The 22,109-nt window shown below is 53.0% G+C and overlaps 1 protein-coding gene across 2 annotated transcripts; it reads right to left on the reverse strand.

The window, feature by feature from the left end:
• Positions 1-8,967: 8,967 nt before the first annotated feature.
• On the reverse strand, positions 8,968-19,247 carry C10H11orf24 (chromosome 10 C11orf24 homolog). 2 transcript variants are annotated; one of them, XM_058689894.1, is made up of 4 exons: positions 19,088-19,247; positions 14,854-15,205; positions 11,352-11,525; positions 8,968-10,335 (listed from the first exon to the last, which is right to left on the reverse strand). In XM_058689894.1, exons 2-4 carry the CDS (start codon positions 15,203-15,205, stop codon positions 9,251-9,253), a joined length of 1,611 nt encoding a protein of 536 aa, XP_058545877.1. In that variant the 5' UTR covers positions 19,088-19,247; the 3' UTR covers positions 8,968-9,250. The 2 variants fall into 2 exon arrangements, with proteins under 2 accessions (XP_058545877.1, XP_058545878.1); XM_058689895.1 differs by lacking the exon at positions 14,854-15,205.
• Between the last annotated feature and the right edge of the window lie 2,862 nt (positions 19,248-22,109).

Raw genomic sequence — 22,109 nt, forward strand, 5'->3', positions numbered from 1 at the left:
ATACTCAACTGACTGAGCCACCCAGGTGCCCCCACACTGAGACACATTATAGTGAAATTGTCAAAATCTAAAGACAGAGAGAGAATTTAGAAGGCAGCAAGGGCACAGCAACTTGTCACATACAAGGAATCCTCAAAAAGATAGCTACCTGGTTTCTCCTCAGAAACTATGGAGTCTGGAAGGCAGTGAGATGACATATGTGAAGACTTGAAAGAAAAAAACTCAGTCACGAATTCTATACCCAGCAAAACTCTCCTTCAAGAATGCAGGAGAAATTCAGGTATTTCCAGATAAATAAAAGCTGACAGAGTTTATTACCAGTAGAACTTCCCTACACGAAATGTAAAAGGGAGGCCTTCAGTCTTAATTGAAAGAACGCCAGGCTGTAACTTGAAGCCGTAAAGAACATCAGTAAGTGTAACACAGATAAATACAGAGGCCGGTATTAGTGTACTTCCAATTTGTAATTCAGCCTTTTTTTCTTTCATATATGATTTAAAAGAGGAGTGCATAACACAATAATTGTAAATCTATTTTAATGGGCAATATATGAAGATGTAATCTGTGGCAGAAAACAACCTAAAGAAGGGACAGGGATTTACAGGGGCAGAATGTTGATATACTGTTGAAACAAAGTTGGTATTATTCAAACTAGGTTGTTATGAGGCTAAGAGGTTAATTGTAATCCCCAAAGTAACCACTGAGAAAATAGCTAAAAAATATATAGAAAAGGAAAGAGGAAGGGAATCAAAATAGCTTTCTACAAAAAATCAACTAAATACAAAAAGAGGCAGTAATGGAAAAATTGAAGAGCAGAAAAACAGAAAACAAATAGCTAAATGGCACAGTAAATCCTTCCTTATCAGTAATTCCTTTAACTGTAAATGACTTTAATTCTCCAACTAAAAGGCAGAGATGGGAAGATTGGGTATAAAAACATGATCTATCTATATGCTGTTTATAAGAGACTCACTTCAGATACAAAGACACAGAGAAATTATAGTAAAAGGATGGAAAAAGATATTCCACACAAATAGTAATCCAAAGAGAGCGGACTGTATTATTTTCAGACAAAATAGACTATAACCCAAAAAGGTTATAAGAGCTAATGAGGACATTACATATTGATAAAAGATTCAATCCAGCAAGAAGAGATAACGGTTATAAACATATACCTACCTAACAAAGGAGCCCTAAAATATATGTGAAGCAAGAATGGACAGAACTGAAAGGAAAAATAGACAGTTCTACCAAACAGTGGGAGATTTTAATACCTCACATTCAATGAAGGATACAACAATGAAAGGTGAGCCCATAAGAAGGAGACTTGAACAACATTATAAAACGGACTGGACCTAGCAGAGATAATACAGACACGCTACCTGAAAACAGCTGAATGTGTGTTCTTCTCAAGTACACGTGGAACATTCTTCAGGACAGATCACGCGTGAGGCCACAAAACAAGTCTTAATAAATCATAAAAGATGGAAATGGTAGACAGTATGTTTTCTGATCACAAGGGAACGAGAGTGAAAATCAATAACAAGAAAAATTGGAAGAATCACGTATATGTGGAACTCAAACAACACATTCCCTTTTTAAAAAGTTTTTTTTAAGTTTATTTATTTATTTTGAAGGGGGAGGGGCAGAGAAAGAGGGAGAGAGAGAATCCCAAGCAGGCTCCAAGCTGTCAGCTTAGAGCCTGATGTGGGGCTTGAACCCAGGAAACCGTGAGATCGTGACCTGAACCGAAATCAAGAGTCGGACGCTTAACCAACCGAGCCACCCAGGCGCGCCCCCCGAACAATGCACTCTTAAACAATCAATCGGACAAAGAAGCAATCACAAGGGAAATCAGAGATGGGCACCAGGAGGTGACGTCCCGGGTGATGTCCCAGGAGGGACATCCACAGCAGTAAATGCCTGTATCCAAAAGGAAGAAGGATCTCCAATCAGTAAACTAGCCATAGGCCTTAAAGAACTAGAAAAAGGAGAGCAAAGCAAGCCCGAAGCCAGCAGAAGAAAGGGAAGTCGTAAGGGTTAGAACAGAGGTGAACACAATGGAGGATCGGAGGACAATCGAGGAAATCCATGAAACCAGGAATAGGCTCTTTGAAAGATCTACAGAATTGACAGGCACTCAGCCAGATTAAGGCAACAAAAACAACAGATGACTGAAATTAGAAATGCAAGGACACGTACTGTGTGGTTCTACTTAGATTCCACCGTGTCTAGAACAGGCAAATTCATAGAGATGGAAAGTTGGGTCGAGGTCGCCAGGGGCCGGGGGAGGGGAATGGAGAGTCATTGCTTAATGAGTACAGAGTTTCTGTTTGGGATGATGAAAAAGTTCTAGAGGCAGATAGTGGTGACAGTCACACAACAGCGTGAATGTGCTTGGTGCCACTGAACTCGTACGCTCGTAGATGGTTAAGGTTAAGATGGTGAGTGTCATGTTATGTCAAATACAAGATTACAAAAAATTCTTTTTAATTTTTTAATGTTTATTTATTTTTGAGAAAGAAAGAGACACAGAATGCGAGCAGGGGAGGGGCAGAGAGAGAGGGAGACACAGAATCCGAAGCGGGCTCCGGGCTCCGAGCTGTCGGCACAGAGCCCGACACGGGGCTCAAACCCATGAACCACGAGATCATGACCTGAGCCGGTAGGACGATTAACTGACTGAGCCACCCAGGTGCCCCCAAAATACAAGAGTTTATATCTATCTTGCTTGGAGACTCTCTTGCTGGCTTTGAAGAAGTGGGCTATCCTGAAGCCGGCTGCCTACGGAGTAAGCCTCACGGCCAGGTGGGGAGGGAGGCCTCCAGCGCCCCGGCCAGCAAGGAACGCAGGCCCTCAGTCCGGACACCTGCAAGGAACTGATTCTTGCCGACACCATGCGAGCTTGGAAGCAACCCCTTCCCCGGGTGAGCTTCGGATGAGGGCGCAGCTCCAGCCAACTCCCTGGTTAGAGCTCTGGGAGACCCTGAAGAGAAGACCCAGCTAAGCCGTGCCCCGATTCCGACTCCCAAAAACTGTGATAATAAATGTGTGTTGTTTGAATCCGTGGTGATACCGTTACGGAGAAATAGGTAACTCCTTAACGCAAGCACGACGGTACCGTCCCATCAGTAACTTTCCCTTTTTTGCTCAAAAATACGTCTTGAGAAACTGTTGATTCGGTTACAGATAGTTCTAGCTCATTCTTTTAAACTGCTGTGCATATTTCGGGGTACTATTGAAGACTGTTTAGAGCATGTGCAATTTTCGCCTTGACAAATAATATGGTCATTGATGTTCTAACACGTGCCTCCTCTGGGCTTCCGTAGGGCAGAAACTGAGGTGCGTGAGAACATCGGTGTTTGTTTTTTTTTTAATTAAAAAATTGTTTTAATGTTTATTTATTTTTGAGAAGAGAGACAGAGCGAGAGCAGGGGAAGGGGCAGAGAGAGAGGGAGACACAGAGTCCGAAGGAGGCTCCAGGCTCCAAGCTGTCAGCACAGAGCCCCACGCGGGGCTCGAACCCACGAGCGGTGAGATCGTGACCTGAGCCGAAGTCGGACGCTTCACCGACTGAGCCACCCAGGCGTCCCCATCCTCTTTTCTTAACATCTGGGCGCACCCACAGCCCACCAGGCACAGCTCCCTGGCCACAGTGGATTGGACAATAGGAGGCCCTGGGAGTGGGACATCGCAGCTTAGATGGGCCACTGCTGGTGCCGAGGTTACAAGCCAGAGCCCCTTGGAGAAAACAGACCCTAAGTCTTACAGAGGCAGGGGCTCTGCCGGGAGGAGAATGCAGAGGTGCAGAGAGAAGAAGAAGAAACGGAGAGGGGTGGACAGCTCTGCTCCCGAGGCTTCTGTTCCTTCCGATCCAAGGTTGCCTGAGACCAAGAGCCGCTCAGGGCTCCTGGGAGTTCTCTGGGGGTCTCAAGATGCTGCTTCGCTGGGGCGGGAGGGGCTCCCAAAGATTCAGGAGAAAGGCCAGGCGAGGGGGTGGGGCCTCCCGTTTCCATGCCTTTCCAGTTACGGGGTCCAGGACCTCCCGCTGGGAGTCCCCTTGTGCTCCTCTCTCTGCTCACCTGGATGCCTTTGTACCTGCTTCCCTCGCACAGTGCCCCGTCCCACTGGGTAACTCCGCAGTCAGCAGGGTGAAACCGAGCCCCTGCCGCGTGCCCTGCTCATGGGACACAGTGTGCTTATTCACTGAGAACGCCACTCTGGTCAGCAGGTGGCCCCAGTGAAGCAAAGCTGGTGTTTGAGTCGATTCGGCGGTGGGAGTGTGGGACGTGGGCACGTGGGGACATGGAGCCAGACGGATTGGACCCAGAGCCTGGCTCCGCCCTTACCTGTGCGGCCTTGGGCCTCACCTCCTGCCCTCACTTTTCCCATCTGGAAATGGGGGACAATAGTGGGTCCGACCGTGTGGGGAGGCAGTGAGCACTGTTGGGCGCTCTAGGATCTCTGTTTAAGAAACAATCCCTCTTGGGGCGCCTGGGTGGCTCAGTCCGTTGAGCGTCCAACTCGGTTTCAGCTCAGGCCATCGTCTCACGGTTTGAGAGTCTGAGCCCCGCATGGGGCTCTGTACTGACAGCCTGCTTGAAATTCTCTCTCCCCCTCTCTCTCTCTCTCTCTGCCCCTGCTCTCTGCCTCTCTCGAAAATAAAGATTAAAAAAAACCCTTCTTGGGGATTAAGAGGACGCTCATGATGAGTCCTGAGTAACGTACGGAGTCGTTGAATCACTAGATCGTGCACTTGAAACTGATTCAACGCTGTACGTTAACTATGCTGAACTTGAAACGGTGGAGGTCCCGTTGACTCATCTTCCAAAACGTGTCTGCACCTTCTTCTGCGTCTCCCCCTGGGGGGGGGGGGGGACACACCCTGGCCCAAACTGAGTCATCACTGCCTGGGAGGACCGGGCCCTCGGGCGCTGCCCCCAGGCTGCCCTCCGTGTGGCAACCAGAGCCACCATTTACTTAAGAGGTTTAAACCGCATCTCTGCTTCTCTCTTCCTTTCTCTTCTCTCAACTTGTCACCATGGAAATTTCCAGACGTGTCCAGAGAGGGACCACGTAGCGGACCCCGCTGCGCCCACCAACCATATTCCACGGCAACAACATGCCGTCTGGTGGTACCTTTGCCCCCGGCACCTTCCCCTCGCGCCGAAGTGTTTTCAAGTGAATCCCAGGGCAGCTGGCCGGCCATCTCGGGTCGTGAGTTCGAACCCCACGTTCCTTAGGCATGGAGCCTACTTAAAAAAAAAAAAAAAAAAGTGAATCCCAGACAGCAGGCCACTTTGTAAGGACTTCAGTGCAACAAAATAATTTTTTTATTTTTATTTTTATTTTTTTAAATTTTTTTTTTTTAATTTCAACATTTTTTATTTATTTTTGGGACAGAGAGAGACAGAGCATGAACGGGGGAGGGGCAGAGAGAGAGGGAGACACAGAATCGGAAACAGGCTCCAGGCTCCGAGCCATCAGCCCAGAGCCTGACGCGGGGCTCGAACTCACGGACCGCGAGATCGTGACCTGGCTGAAGTCGGACGCTCAACCGACTGCGCCACCCAGGCGCCCCCAAAATAATTTTTAAAGCCGAAATCGATGACATTCTTCTGCGGAGCGAACTCCTGGGCCTTCGCCTCCTTCCCTGCTTCACACTGGCCATGTCCTCCGGGCCTGTCCCCACTGTGTCTCCCACTCTCCCCTTCTGTCGTCCACATTCGCCAGCTTCTCTCTGTCGTGGTCCCTCCTCCCTCTGCCTGGATCTCCCATTTCCCAGATTTTTCATGAACACTTCCCTCTGGCCGTGCCTGTCCTTAGTCTGCATTTGGATTGTTTCCCTATTGAAGTGAAAAGCCATTAAGGGATCCAGGTGGGGGCGGGGGGCGAGGGGGGGGGGAAGGGATCTGGGTTATATTTTTTATTTCTTATTCTTAATTTTTTAAAGGTTTTTCTTTAAGTTTATTTATTTATTTATTTGAGAGAGATAGCAAGCAGGAGAGGGGCAGAGAGAGAGAGAGAGAGAGAATCCCTTCCAGACCCCGCACTGTCAGCGCAGAGCCCCACGTGGGGCTCAAACTCACACACTGTGAGATCATGACCTGAGCTGAAGTCAACAGTCTGATGCTTAACCGACTGAGCCACCCAGGCGCTCCTGGGTTGTATTTTTAAACCATCGCTCTGGCTGCTTTGGAGCATGAGTTGTGTGTGGGGGGGGGGGGGGGGGGGGGGGGGAGGGGTCAGGAGCACGAAGACCGTAGTCTGAGTTAATTAAATGAGATGATAGCTACCACTCAACTGTCTTGGTATGCAGTAAGTGCTCAAAAAATATTAGCTGTTATCCGTCCCTGTGCCTAACGGACACCGGTCCGATTTTGAAGCCGAGAGAGGTTTTGTAGATATAAAAATTGTGGCTGAGCGGGGACACGGATGGCTTGCTCAGCGGCCCCGCTGGCTGCTTCTGGGCTGGAGGCACAAGGGTCTGTGCGCGAGGTTGCTGCACTCTCCCTGAACTCCTGGCTTCCTTCTGGGGGTGGGGGGAGACCGTTACACGCACAAATGACAGAATTGCACCGAGAACAGTGTCCCACAGTACGACACCCCGGTCTGGGAGCATGCGGGGGCGAGAGTTCGTCCGTGCGGGGTCACCAGGAAGGCTTCCGGTGCAGGGAGAGCTAGGCTGGCGGGATCCCCGGCCCTGGGGAAGCTGGGGGGGGGGGGGGGGGGGGCTGCGCGCGGCCAGGACCAGCACCCAGGGTGAGGGAGGGAGGGGTGGCCGCCAGGGGGAGCCCTTGGACCTCGCTGGCTTGGGCACGCAGGGGTGCCTCCAGAGGAAACGGGCCAGCTGCCTGCCTTGGGCGCCCCAGCTGCCTGTGCTCCCCCAGCGAATCCCGTCCTGCCACTTGCTTGGAGGGTGGTCTTGGGCAAGCCACTTGGCCCTCCCACACCTTGGTCTCCTCACTGGAGGGAGGAGAGACCCCATGGGGGCCAAACCCCGAATCTGATTTTCACTGCACCCCGGCCTTCATTCGGACTCTCAAACAGGGACCCTGCTCCTTCGTGTCGGTGCTGCTCCAGGCACCGAACCAGCCACAGCCCCTGCCACCAGAGCAAAGAGCCAGGAAGAGAGTCTCTGAGTCCCCTCTGCCAGGCAGCCTTCTCTGCCCTTCCGGGGGGGGGGGGGCGGGGGCCTCCTCTGTGTGTCCACCTCTTGCCTCCTTGCATTCCTCACTCTCACACATCACACTCTGAGCTCCCGTGGGCAGGGCAGGTGAATTCATCCCTGAATCTCCAGTTGGTTGGCAAACAGTGGGTGCTCAATAAATACCTGATTGAGGTACTTATCAGATATCTATGGGTCTTTCGAGCAGGCCAGGAATGGCTGCCTGGCTCACTGCAGTCTGGTGGCCTCCAAGGCGGGGGGCTAGCGTGGGACCCAAACCCGTGCCCCCCCCCCCCAGATTTGGACGGTCTCCGCCTCCCGTGAGCTGTCTTGAGACGGCTCTTTCCCTCATGCTCTGCTTGGCCAGGACCCCCCAGAAGGGTTTGCCTTGGTCTGGAGTGCCAGGCAGAGCAGCTGGGCCTTTATCTTGGGGAGGCACATTGGCAGGGAAAGGTGTGGTCACGTTTGTGTGTTGAGGGACCCCTGGCTGCAGGATGGACGACGGCTGGAGCGGGGCGGGCAGTTGGTGGGGGGACCCAGGCAAGGCAGCGGCCGCAGGGGCCCGTTCGTAAGGATACGTGGGCAAGTCGGTGGAGCACGTGACTCCCGATCTCGGGGTTGTATGTTCAAGCCCCACGTTGGGTGTGGAGATCACTTAAAAATAAAATCTTAGGGGCGCCTGGGTGGCTCAGCTGGTTGAGCGTCCGACTTCAGCTCAGGTCACGATCTCGTGGTTCGTGAGTTTGAGCCCCGCGTCAGGGTCTGTGCTGACAGCTCGGAGCCTGGAACCTGCTTGGGATTCTGTGTCTCCCTCTCTTTCTGCCCCTCCCCCACCCACACTTTGTCTTTCTCTTTCTCTCTCTCAAAAATAAATAAGCATTAAAAAAAATTTTTTTTAAATGGTCTCTTCTTTAGGGTTCAGAGCACTTAGAAGCAAGCATTGACTCCCCTCCCCCACTAGAGCCAGGCCCCACAGCCCTGGGCCCACAACAGATTATTCTATGTCTCCCCATTTCACAGATGGAGGAGCTGAGTTCCAGAATATTCCACACTTGCTCCAAGTCACACAGGAGCTGCACGCTTGGTCTGGGAACACAGCTTTACTGCTCTCACTGTCTTGGGCAGGTAGGCCGAGAAAGGCCCGAGGCCACCCTCAACCTGGGCAGGTGAGTCGCTGGGTCACACCCTGAATCTGGCCCTCAGTGTGCGAGTATGTCTCCCCCTCCTCCGTGCCTCAGCGGCCCCACCTTTAAAATGGGGATCGCGCTGCTTCTCTTGGGGTTGAGGTGGGGGATAAATGGGTTAGCGCGTTAGGCACGAGGGCAGCGGCTGGCCCGACGGGCGTAGTGTTGGCTCTGAGGGCTGTGCGGGATAGGGGAGCCCAGGGACGTCCTCCTGCTCAGGGGAGAGGGCCCTGGGAGCGCTGAGGCCTGGGGGTCGAGCAGGTGCAGGCCGACCCGGCCACACTGTGGAGCTCATGTGTGTTTGACGTGAGGCTCTAAGCTTGCGCCACGGCACGGTTCAGAAAAGGGGCGTCTGTGAGAAAGGCTCTGTCTCCACCGGGTGCCAGAGATGGGCCGGGGCTCCCCCCACCGAGCGCGGGGCAGGGTCGGGCATCAGAGCGAAGCCCCAGGAAGCAGCACAGACACAGCAGACCCCCGGGGCCGATGGTGCAGTCGACGTTGACGAACACGAGTCCGGTCAGGTGCATCCCAGCAAGGCCCCCCACCCCCCCGCCCCCGGCCCGGCCGGGCGCAGCGGTGGACGGGACACGACGTCCACAAACGGGGAGACACAGGTCTGAATGGAAAGCAGTCGTTGCTTTAATTCTGGTCAGGATCCCCACCGGGGCCCTGCCAGGCCTGCCCGCGGCGGGGCCACTGCCCGCTCCGTTGACATGATTGTTTACAAAAATAAATATGAACAAAGCAACTCTCGAGGGCTCGTGGAGTCAGTCCGACAGCAAGTAGATATGCGTAAGCGTCCGGCACTCGTCCTAATTGCACCAAAAGAATCTGGAAGCACTTGATTTGGTCTCGGAGGCAAGACGGGAGGAGGGGCGGGCGCCGCCTCCCGGGCCCCTCACATCTCGGAGTCCGCGTACATCCCGTTGATCAGATAGTCTACCTGCGTGTACTCCTTCTTCCTGTAGCTCTCGTAGGCTTGCAGGCCCAGCAGAACCAAGACCACGAGGAAGAGGGTCACCCCGAGCAAGAGCACCGCCAGCAGGAAACTTTTGTTCACCAGGGCCTGGGGAAGGGGCCGGGTGGTGACCACCAGGTACGGGCCCTGCGTGCTAAGCGGGCACGGGGCCGAGGCTGGCACCTGGGAGCCCCCCGAGCTCCCCGGTGTCGGGGCGGTGGACGCGGTACCAGGCGGGGTTTCGGGCCGCACCTGCTGTGGCGTCCGGGGCGTGTCTGGGCCCGCAGCTCCCCGGGTAGACGGCGCGGGGCCTGGCCGCGTCGTGGGGGCCGTGGCCTCCACCTTGGGGGTGGGGGCGGAGTCAGGGGCCGGTGCCGGCGGCGTGCTGGCAGCCGGCTCCCGGGCCTGGGCCTCGGTGGCGGTCACTGCTGTGGTGGACACGGGAGCCACGGGAGCCGTGGATGGGCGGGTGGGCTCTGGGGTTGTGTCGGCGAGGGTGGGCGTGGGCCCACTTGTCGTGCCAGCCCCGGGCCGGGCCGTCGACGCCCGGACGGCGGGGCCTCGTGTGGACGCGTCAAGCGCGTGGGGACTCGCGGGGGGCGCGGGGCTGGCTACGGGAGGGCCGCGCGTGCCTGTCGGGGCGCTGGCATTTGCTGTGGTGCCAGCTGTGGTCCGAGCAACGGTGGCCGACGTCGCGGGCGCCGTCGTTCTTGGCAGCGGGCTGACACTCGGGGCCGGCGCGGGGGCTGCGCCGGGAGCGGTCGCGGAGGACGGGGTCCGCCGTGTCGACGCCGCCGAAGCTGGTGAGGGTCCCCCGGAGGCTGCCGGGCCAGCTGTGTCTGTCCTGAATGTGCTCCCTGCTGTGACTGCAGGAGAGCTGGGGTCGGCCCCCAGAGTCCCTGTGGTCAGTGTGACAGGAGGCGTCAGCACGGTCATCGTTCCAGACGTGTCATTAAGGACTCTTACAGCCGCCGTCACCGAGGCATTCTTGGATGAATTAGCTGTCTGGCTAAAGACTAGGTGCCCTTAAAGTCAGAAAAGGGAGAAAAAGATACAGTCACTTTCCATCCTGGGCAGGTGGATTATTCAGGGAGCGTCTTTTTTTTTTTTTTTTTTTAAATGTTTTTATTTATTTTTGAGACAGAGCATGAGCAGGGGAGGGGCAGAGAGAGAGGGAGACACAGAATCCGAAGCAGGCTCCAGGCTCCGAGCCGTCAGCACAGAGCCCCATGCGGGGCTCGAACTCACGAACTGCGAGATCATGACCTGAGCTGAAGCCGGACGCTCAACCAACTGAGCCCCCCCAGGCGCCCCATCAGGGAACGTCTTAATTTCTGGCCCACTGGCCTGGCCGGTGAGGGCTGACCCCACAGTGCAGCGAAATAAAGGAGGGGACGTGGGAGCACGTTCCCCTCCCATCTCCTCCCGCACACATCGAGCCTGCCGCCCACCGGAGAGGCGCTCGCCACTCTGACGTGAAAACTCCCTTCCCTCTGAACCTTGAGCCCATGGAAGGGCTAAGAAGCTTCCCTCTCTGATCCAATTCCGAAACATCAGACAGAGTGAAAGTCTCACCTCAGAGGCGTGATTGACCATTAACAAAACGCATCAAACACACACCCAGGTTTACAAAGCAGACAAACCACGGCCCGGATGGTCACACCATGAAAGAATTCTTGGCTTTATGAAAGGATTTGCGGCAGGAATTCCTGGAGATGAACGGTGCCTCGCACGGAGCAGGAGTGTAATGAAATATTTGATGTATGAACAGACGAATTCCTCAGTGACAGGATCAGGTTTACAGGAGAAATTTTCCAGGGCCAAGCAAACGACCCTCTCAGGGCTCAGAGGTCAGTCCCCTGGGGGCTTTCTACTCAAGCTGGCCCCAGAGAAGCTTGGCCTGACGGCCCTCCCCGGCCTAGCACCTGGGTGGCCCTGGGGCTCCTGTCTCGCTGGCCTAGGCCTGCACACGTCCCTTGGGCTCAGGGTGCTTTGGGACCACTGCAGGCCTGACTAGCAATCACACGGCTTTCTCACTTACGTAGATCCTGGGATGGAGCTTTGCTTTCAGATAAGGACAAGGAGGAAATCCAAACGAGCACAAGGGCTGTCCACATCTTGTGGGTGAGCCAGGAGCAAGGCTGGGCGGTCCCTGAGGTTCCCAGCTGGCCACTCCTCAGGCTGCTAACAATTCCCTGCTGCCGGGCTGAAGGATCTGTGGTCAAGAAAGAAGGCGTCTGGTCAGTAACGCACAGCCTCACCTGGGACATGGGGCATGGGTCTGTGCCTGCCATGGAGGGTTCTGGAAGGTCCGCAAACTGAGCCTAGTCTTCCCACCGGGGCCTGGCACCCAGGGAGCCTGAGATGCGTCTCAACCATGGTGGTCTAGTGATCTGCCCGGTGCCTGTATTTGACAGGCTCAAAGCACTCCTTGACCCAACTTCACTCTGTGTCTCAACCTCCCAAGTGCCCATTCTCCCACCCAGAGTTCCTGGTGTGAAAGAGGAGTAGACAGAGGGTCAAGACCTGACCATGCTCACAGGCCCAAGGCCTGTCAATCACCAAGATTGGCCAAGATCACGTATCAAGCCCAACACACTTCTGTGCACCCCACGATGGCTGACCACACCCTTCACATGGGAGATATCATTTAGCTAGCCAGCCAGCCATCACCCATTCATCTATCTAACCATCATGTATCATTCGTTCATCCATCTATTATCCACCCACCCATCCATCAGTCTATCCAGCCAACATCCATCCACCTGTCTGTCCACCTACTACCACATCCATCCATCCATCCATCAACCCATTCACCAGCCACTCCATCCATCCATCCATCCATCAACCCATTCACCAGCCACTCCATCCATCCATCCATCCATCCATCAACCCATTCACCAGCCACTCCATCCATCCATCCATCCATCCATCCATCCATCCATCAACCCATTCACCAGCCACTCCATCCATCCATCCATCCATCCATCCATCAACCCATTCACCAGCCACTCCATCCATCCATCCATCCATCCATCCATCCATCAACCCATTCACCAGCCACTCCATCCATCCATCCATCCATCCATCCATCCATCCATCCTCCATCTCTCCATCATCCATCCACTCATCCATTCATCCAATCTTCTGAGTGCCTGCTCATGTGCCGAGCAGTGCACTTAGAACAAAAAGATGAAAGCCAGACAACTCTTTCCTTCAGGGAGCCCTCCATACAGTAGGAGACACAGGAAAGAGGTCACTGCAAGTTACTGCAAGTAAAAAGCAGAGGTGTGATTCAGTGCTGGGAAGCAGGCAGGTGATGGCACATAGGAAGGCCTTGACATGTAAGTTGGAGGCTGGTCCTCTGTGTGGAGGCCCGGAGTTCTGCTGGGGGGAGGGCCGTGGCCAGGGAAGGCTTCTGGGAAAGGGACACGTGGGCCATGTTCTGAAAGATGGATGGGATCCACGTGGTGGGGAAGGGGCAGGGGTAGGGGAGGTGAGTGGGAGCAGCAAGGCCAGAAGCCAAGAGACCTAGGATCAGCCCAGAGACTGGCAGGCTACCACCGGGCAGTTGGGATTTGCAGGGGAGCCCCTGCAGGCCTGAGGTTGGTCCCATGACTGAACACTTGATCTGGACACGGGGCAAACAGGACCCAGGCATGCTGGGTGCTGCAGGGCGGGCAATGAGCCTGGGGCTCCTGAGGGCACCTCCAAAATCAGTCCTGCCTGAAGACACCCAAGGCCTTTGGTCTTTCCACTGGCCCTCACCATGCCGTTCTTGAGCCGCGACAGAACGTCCCGGAAGGCAGCCCTTGGGTCATGTGAAAACGCCCTGATCAACTCCTCACCCAGCACGGATGTTACTCACTGTGCTCCGTGGCCCCATAACCAGGCTGGACCCTGGGGAGCGGGGCAGGCTCACTGTCCTCCCACTGGCCCTGAGTCACAGATGAATCCCCTTCAGCGTCTCTATCCTGGCCCCGATTCGCTGCCACCCCACAGCTTCCAGAGAGATCCTTGTAACCCACAAAGGTGACCCTGCCTCCACTGCTTAAACCCCATAATATCCCCGGATAACCCCGAAGTTCACTACCATGGCCAAAGGTGGCCTTCAAAGTCTGGCCCCGCTGCCTCTCCCCGATGGCCCCACCCGCGCTGGGCTTGTGAAATCCCTGCAGGTTGTGACCCAGCGCCGGGCATCATTCTGCCCCAGCAAGCACTTCTAGCCTTGCCGGGGGCTACGCAACACGGCCCCTGTGCGCCACGAAGGGGTGTGTGGCCACAGGGTGGCTTTCTGCCTCCCGTGATCTGGGAGACTGTTGTGAAACTGCCCTGTGACTGGGAAAGTCTGTCGAGGACAAACTCTTCGGGAAGGCTGGCTCATTCCTCGATGCTTCTCACCCCTTTGCGAGAGTCCCCAGCTTTCTTCTAGCTTCAAGTTGCACCCTCCATCCAAAACTGTCCATGAGGGCTCCTGGTAGCTCCCAGGTTGAGAGGACTTAGCCCTACAAACCACAGATTTGCATCTGTTTTCTAGAATGCAAAAGGCATTCTTTGTTCTGACAGAAACAAGTGGGGGTAGGGTGGGGAGAGAAGAATCAGACGAAAATCACAACATCATGAGAGGCAAGAATTGAAACTGGAAGGTTTCGGGAACAAAGAACTCACACTCCCCCATGAGCTGAGGCCACGCAGCTGGGCTCTCGCTAAATAAATGTATTTAAATGGCTCTTTCTTTGGCCAGTTACGTCTACTGAATGCATCTGAAATGCTCCCACTGCTGAGTCCAGCACGCTCCCTCTGTGAGGCCTGGGTCGGGGGTCTGCTGCGGTGGGGTGCTGTGACCGGGGCTTCCTGAATGTTCTGTTGTCCCCCTCGCTACCGATCTCTAGGGCAGGCTCGGCAAACTTTGTCAGTAGAGAGCCGGATGGCAAATGTTTTAGATTTTGCGGGCCACGCGGGCTCTGTCTCAGAGACTCAAGTCTGCTGCTATAGCACAAGGGCAGCTGTGGACCGTGAGTAAACGCCGGGCGCGGCTGCGTCCCGATAAAACTTTATGCACAAGAACAGGCAGCCGGCAGACTTCGCCCGCGGGCCAAAGTCTGCCAACAACCCTACTCTAGCGTTTCAGTGAACTTCAGGGCTGGTAATCCAGCTAAGGGAGGGAGGGACTGATCCGCTGTGCCGAAACAGATTTCCTCCTTCTCTTTTGGTTCCTCACACAGAACAGACCGGACAGTCTTGTTCCCGGTCTGGGGACAGCCTCCAGGCGGCTCCTCCCAGGGCCCCTGCTGTGAGCGGGCTCCTCCTCCACCCCCAGCATCGGGGAGGGGCACCCCCCCCCCCAAAGAGGGGTTCCCCCAAGCATTTTGCTATTCTGACCCAAGGCCAAGAGAAAACCTCCTGTGGTATCTGGCATCTGGGTCACAAGAACAGGAGAGGGCCACAGAGGACCACGTGCTCCCAGGCCCTCCTGTCCACCCCTGCTCCCGGACCCCCCTCGTGGGCTACCTCAGAAGGCGGGCCCTCTGACGGTGACGCACCTGCGAACAGGCCCCCCTCGGGGCTTCGCTGTCTTTCCCTTTTGCTCTCTTCCTTTTCCCACTCCGTGGTAAAGCCCTCTCGGGGCCCCCTCCGGGCTCGCCGTCCCGACACCAGGCAGGTGGCCCTGCGGGCAGGGCCGTGGACACTCACTAGAGGCAGCCGCTCAGGGCGTGCTCCCAGGCTGGGCCATCTTCCTCCGTGGAGAGCTGCGGGCTTGGCACCGTGCGCTCGCCGGCCGAGGTCTGGCTGTGCGGGGCGCGAGAGCAGCGAGGAGGCACACCCCCAGGCCATGGCATGCTCTGGGGCACATGGGCGACATGGGCAGGTGCCCCACTCTGCTAGCAGACGCATCTAGGGTTGGAAAAACAGTAAACACTCCTTAGGAGAAGCACAGGGGGAAAACCCAGGGAGGAAGGGGACACTGAAATAGTGTTAAATAGATCATTATACTGGGAAAATGACAGTGTGTGTCAAAACTTTCAATGTCAGGACTTTAAAAAAAATTTTTTTTAACATGTATTCATTTTTGAGACAGAGACAAAGCATGAATGGGGGAGGAGCAGAGAGAGAGGGAGACACAGAATCCGAAGCAGGCTCCGGGCTCCGAGCTGTCCGCACAGAGCCCAATGTGGGGCTCGAACCCATGAACCGTGAGATCATGACCTGAGCCAAAGTGGGATGCTTAACCGTCCGAGCCACTCAGGTGCCTCAATGTCAGGACTTCTGATGTAGCACTTTCTACTGCTAGAATTTCTTCAAAGGAAGCCACTGGATGGGTGTTTAAAGATGGAGATCTAAACAGATGTTCATCGCAGTGTTATTTATGACAGCAAAACAACTGGAACGCTTACGTCAGATTTGGTCCCATCCACATATCAAATACTATGGTGGCCGTTCAAAATATACTACTTTCGGGGGGCCTGGCTGGCTCAGTCGGTGAAGCGTGCGGCTCTTGATCTCGGGGTTGTGAGTTCAAGCCCCACACTGGGTGTAGAGATTGCTTAAAAAATAAAATCTTAAAAAAGATACAACTTTCTATTTATTGACATAGGAATATGTGCAGCATGTATCATTAAATGAAAAAAGCAGGTCACCATGATGCTATTTTTATTTATTTATTTTTGAGAGAGAGAGAGAGAGACAGAGTGCAAGCAGGGGAAGGATAGAGAGAGAGGGAGACACAGAATCCAAAGCAGGCTCCAGGCTCTGAGCTGTCAGCACAGAGCCTGATGCGGGGCTCGAACCCACAAACTGTGAGCTCATGACCTGAGCTGAAGTCGGATGCTTAACCCACTGAGCCACCCAGGTGCCCCTTAAAATTTTTTTTAATGTTTATTTATTTTTGAAGAAGAGAGAGTGCAAGCAGGAGAGGGGCAGAGAGAGTGGGAGACACAGAATCCGAAGCAGGCTCCAGGCTCTGAGCTGTCAGCACACAGCCTGATGTGGGGCTCAAACCCATGAACTATGAGATCATGACCTGAACCAAAGTTGGCCTCTTCACCGACTGAGCCCCCCAGGCGCTCTGATGCTATTTTTATTTAAAAAAGACGTTTGTTAAGGGGTCTAGAGAGATTTACACTGGAACATTAATAAAGTGGTTATGCCAGGGGAATGAATTTCCTGGTGATTCTCATTTTCTACTGCATATATATGTCTTTTTTTTTTTTTTTCTTAACACCAGCATGTATCGCTTTTGGAAAACGTTTCTGAAAGGCTCCAACCAAAGGAACCAATGCCTGATTTTCTTCAAGTACTTTGAACTATTAGGCAGAAAGGCACAGAGTAATCCTACTGAACAGTTTCTCATACAGATTTTAATAATTTAGAGAAACTCCGTGATTTACATATCAGGAACTACATCTTCCAAACTTTAGAAGAATCAGGAGTACAGTGGTAATGCAGAGATATTAATGGCACAAATGGAAATCATCTCATTGGTGAATATTTAATATAGACTCAGGAGATTAAGAAACAGCTTATCACATCCTAGAGTGGCAGGTATTAGTAGGTGGTGACGCGTGAGGACCCCCACGGGCCCACTCCCTACTACGAACGCTCACAAGTGCACACACACAGCCACCGGCACCCTCGTGTGTGCACACAGCCACGTGCATACCCAGCCGCACACACCCACAGGCACACACGTGCACGCATGCTGCCACATGTGGATACGTGTACGATCACAAGCACAATTACAAACACAAAGGTGGGTGCACATACGGAACGTTTTTCTAAGGCCATGTCAGGAAACACCACAAGTTTCTCAGGAAACTTCTACGGGATACCATCAGCGCTTATTCACTCCCAGCCAGAGGGGCTGGTGATCACTCCCACAGAAATGGGAATTGGCCGCTGTAGTGGAGTCAAGAACAGGCCCTCGTTGGGTCGTGACTTCATCTCTCTGGAATGGTCCTGCCTCCACTTTCCAACAGCATATTCTCAATGTCACGATCTGTGTGTGGGGACCTGCACTCATCTTTATAAGGTGACTCACAATGGACAAACCATTAACAAGATTTAAAATGATTGTCCCGCAAAGGCTTCAGTAAGCCTTAAACGAGGGTCGGGCCAGTTATTCTTACGGTGCAGGGAGACTGGGTCGCCCAAGGTCTCAGACTACGATAGATGGAAAGGAAAGAGACCCCTGCAGCAATAAGAGAATAAACAAGAATGAAGTTATTATTAAGCAGAAGGCCTGAAGAGGGAAAGACAGGCGTTAGGCTGGTGCCGGGACTTCCTCTTTCTCAGCGATCAGCTCCCCGCAAGTGCTGCAGGGAAGGGGCAGCACCCCTTGAGAGAGGAAACACTCCCATTAGAAAGGCACCCCCAGGCTGTGGCCATAGGTGTCGATTTCCTGATCCTTTTCTGGTCCATGATCTCGTGATGCCTCCCAATACGCCCTGTCTCTGAATTCTTGTGCTCCCAACCTTGGCTTGATTTTTTTTTTTTTTTTAAACTCTTTTATGAAGCTGTCTATTATATGCTGAGTGCTGTGTACAAGTTACATGGACTCAGACTCCAAACTGCTGAACTCCTTTTTCTGGCCTTAGTCAGGTTCCCAATATCCGACACAAGTAATCCTTAGGCTCAGTAAGGGACTGTACAGTGTTACCCCCACATTCCATCACTCGTGATATTTATCAGCAGCCACGTGACCTGGGCCCCCACTCCAAGCTGGAGAAGCTATATATACCAAGGAGCAGGAAATGCAGCAGCAAATATAGGGCAAACTACAGATGCCTAATCCTGACACGTCACCTGGCTGAACTTTGGTCTCAGAACCCAAGGAACACAGGTTTGTGGTTTTGTGTATATAGACAGTGCCCTGTGGTCTAACGGATGTGTCTGCGTGGCAGATGGAAACCTGCAGAAGTGGATATCATCTTAATCACAATGCTTGCTTCCAGGTTTCTGTAAGCTTTGGTATCACGGCTAAACGCTGGATCACAGGCTAATTTTTGTCGGCGGTGTGGGCTAATTTGACATTCCTTTGTCCGCTAGGCAAGTCCAGCATATAAGTGGGAACCCATATTTTAAATACTTTCCTCACCGATTTTATTGAAATTTCAGAGATGCTTCCTCCAGGGGGTAAAAATAACTGCACGTTGGCATAGGCAGATTTCTAAGCACGATGTTTATGTCTTATGGCAAGCCATGTGGATGCTGATCCCTCCTATCAGCCGGATAGTTGACGGCTCACAGAAAGCAGCCACCAGGCTCACATGGGGGAGGCAGGCAGGCAAGCAGATGGAAATGCACAACCCCCTCCCAGGTAGAGGGCCTGGGTCACCTAAAAGGCCAACTCTTTCTTTGAGGGCAACAGCTCCTGCGGCCCAGCCTTGCCCCGGGAAGACCTTTGAGTTCTCTGAACATACAGGAGTGTTCCAACTCTCCCATCCTCCGCCAAACTCGAACTACCCGGGCCTCTTCTCCGATTTGGGATTCCCCCTGCTCCCTGCAGCCCTCCTCCTCCCTCCAGCCTCTCGGACCCGCATCCGTGCCCATTCTGAGTCTCGGTCCCCAACGGGCTCCTTCCGTTCCTTCTTCTCTGCTATTCCTCACCTCCAGTCCTCTCGTCTTGCCCCTGTGCCCCCACTGATCTTTTCTCTGTCACCCTCCTGCCTCGCGTGCCCCGATTCAAGCCTCCTCCTGCCCCTACCTCCCTCTCCCAGGCGCAAGCCGGTCCAGGGAGCCGTGACAACAGCTCCCCGGACGGAGGCGCGGGCCCCTTACCCGGCGCGGCAGGCCTGCGGCGGCCGGGCGGCCGTCGGACGGCGGGGAAGTGCCCGCGGCCCGGCGTGGAGACGTGGCCGGCAGCGGAGCAGCGCCCGCGAGCCAGGACTGCTCGGGGCAGCAGCCCTAGCTCGGGCCCCGCCCGGGCCGCCCCGGAACTGACGTCACTAGAGGCGGGCCCGGGAGGGCGGGGCAGTCTCGGCAGGAGCCCTGAGCGGCCGGGTGGTGCCAGGCGCAGCCGGAAGTGAGCCGGAAGCCAGGGGCGTGGCTGCTCGTAGACCCCGCCCACCGCGGGGCGGCTCGGGCTCCGCAGTGCTCGCAGCCGGAAGCGGCTGGAAGCGGCTATTTCGGACGGGTGGCCGGCGGAAGTGGTGGTGCTTACCCTCGGCTGCCCGGCCGTGGGTGCTGGGTCGGGGCAAGGGACGCTCGGACGTACCCCGACGACACGCAGGGCCCCGAGCCTTAGGGGTGACCCGCAGCTCTGCCCTCCTCCCTCATACTTGGTCCAGCCCCTGGTGATGGGCGCTGGAGGGTCCAAATAGTAACGAAGAGTGGGGATGGTGGCTGCTGTGCTTTGAGCGCTTACAACGTGCCAAGCGTAAATCAGTGATTTACCTGTAAGTTCATTGATTTAAGTTTCCGACAAGCACTGTTTTCCCATTTTACAGATGCAGAAACTGAGACTCACAAAATGCTCTGCAATCGTAAGACGCGGGATCACAATGGGGCAAAATGGAGTGTAAAGGAAAGTGAATAGGACTTGACCTCACTCGGAAGCAGTCTTTGCACATTACTGGTTGTGGCTGAATCCCAATCTGTGTAACACTCTTTATCAGGTCCCCTCAAATCCAAAGAAAGCCTGTGAAGGATGATCTCAGCGAGAATAAACAAAAGGCTTTATTCTCAGGCTGTTTTGTAACCTGTCCTGGGGTCCTCGGTTAGGAAACTGAACCAGACGGGGAAAACTGAGGGCGTGCAAAATCAGACGCCTGCTTGAGCTCTGGGAGCACCTGAAATGTAGTTTTGAGCCTGCATCACTCCCATCTCCAATGCAGCCTCCTAGCTTCAAGTTGTGTAGAACTCACTCTGCAAAGACAAGTTTGCTGAGAGCCAGGCCAGTTGGGAGAGTTCATGAGGACAAGATGCTTTTGCTTTGTGTTGGCTTTAATTTTCGCAACTAGCTCCGATCTAACGTGAGAAGGGCAGTATCTATGTTGACTTCACCAGAGAAAATATAGCCAAATAACCAACTGTATGTAGCTCTATGCCTGTCTTCCTCAAAAATCAACATCTGTGACTCTTTTAATCTCCTCTTCGGTAAAATCGGGACAATTTTTATTGCTAGGGCTGAAATTACAAAGGTAGAGACACAAGCCTCCTTCTCAAGGAGCTTATAGTCTAGGGCAGTCTAGCTCTGTGTGCTTTTGTAAATAAAGCTTTATTGGTACACAGTTGTACCTTTTTGTTATGTGTCCTCTCCCTGCTTTTGCACTGCTGGATAATTGCAGCAGAAACCGTATAGCTCACAACGCCTGAAATATTTACTGCCTAGTCCTTTACAGAAAATATTTGTGAGCCCCCAGTCTAAGGTATTACTGGAGAATGGTTTTCAGACAACAATGGAACTATCTTGACAAGATGGCCCCGAATACAGGGAAATTCATTCTCTTATGGGGGAACCTAGCCCCTTTTCAGTGGATTGGGGTCACCTGGAACCTAGTGTCCATTGAGCACAGCTCTGGGAACTGCGCACCTGCTTCTGTGGAGTACTCTGGAGAGTAAAGCAGGGTCCGTGCACAGCTACTCATGGCAGAGAAGGGCATACTTAAATCCTCAGTTTTTTGTTTTAGGGCACAGATCATCTCAGGTGCTTTCTATGCAGAAATAGCTAATAATACACTCAGAGCCCAGTCCTCCTAGTTGTTGAATGAACGTTATTGCTTGAATATAGTCCTGCTAGATTCCACCTGTAAAAGGCAGGGTGGAGTCACCCTGCCTGGCTTCAAATCCCAGCTCCACTTTTTCACTGAGTGACAGCAAGCAGAAAGCTTAGACTCTCTGTGCCTCAGTTTTATCATTGCTCATGGTAGTTCTGTTCAAGAAAGTCTCCATGAAGACCAACTTAGCAAATTCTGAACCATTACTCTTCAGGAAAAAAAAAAAAAAACAACCAAGGGCAATATTTCCCTTCATGCTCAACCCTTTGTTGTCATTATTAATCAAAGGGTTTTTTTTTTTTTTTACTCTCTAAATAGAAAATTAAGGAATTAAAATTTGAGAAATTTTAGAATAAAAATGGATAATTGATGAGGATAGAAATATAATTATGTATGCACTATTGGATTGATGTTTTTGACCTGACACTCATAATGTTCAGAGATATTAATTTGTTTTTCAGTTATTTACCAAGGCTAACTGGAAAAAACGTCTTAAAGATTATGAAACGAGGCTTCAATGGATTTACACTGAGGTTTTTTTTTAATTTTAATTTCTTAAAAAGTATGTTTTTAACTTGAACACATGTTTAGTTAGTTTAGTAGAATTATTCAAAAGGTTTTAGGGGCACCTGGGTGACTGAGTCGGTTAAGCATCCAACTTCGACTCAGGTCGTGATCTTGTGGTTCGTGAGTTTGAGCCCCGCGTCAGGCTCTGTGCTGACAGCTCAGAGCCTGGAGTGTGCTTTGGATTCTGTATCTCCCTCCCTCTCTGTCCCTCCTCCACTTGTGTTCTGTCTATCAAAAATAATAAACATTAAAAACAACAAAAGTAAGAGCATTATGCTAAGAGAAGCCAACTGGACAAAAAAGACTACCGTTGAGAAAGGTCATCTAGAGGACGTGACCTCCGGTTGACCTGTGAGCTAGACCCCCGGGGAACTCAGCCTCTGCCCTCTGTCCTTGGAGCAACTTGTTCTGCAAGCGTCCTGCAAGACACAGAAACATTTCCAATAAATTTTCACTTGATAAACGAGCGATGTCTTGCAACACGAGTAATATGTGATGCCGAATGTCACATGATTACA

This window comes from Neofelis nebulosa, chromosome 10, assembly GCF_028018385.1.
Source record: "Neofelis nebulosa isolate mNeoNeb1 chromosome 10, mNeoNeb1.pri, whole genome shotgun sequence".
Taxonomy (NCBI): domain Eukaryota; kingdom Metazoa; phylum Chordata; class Mammalia; order Carnivora; family Felidae; genus Neofelis; species Neofelis nebulosa.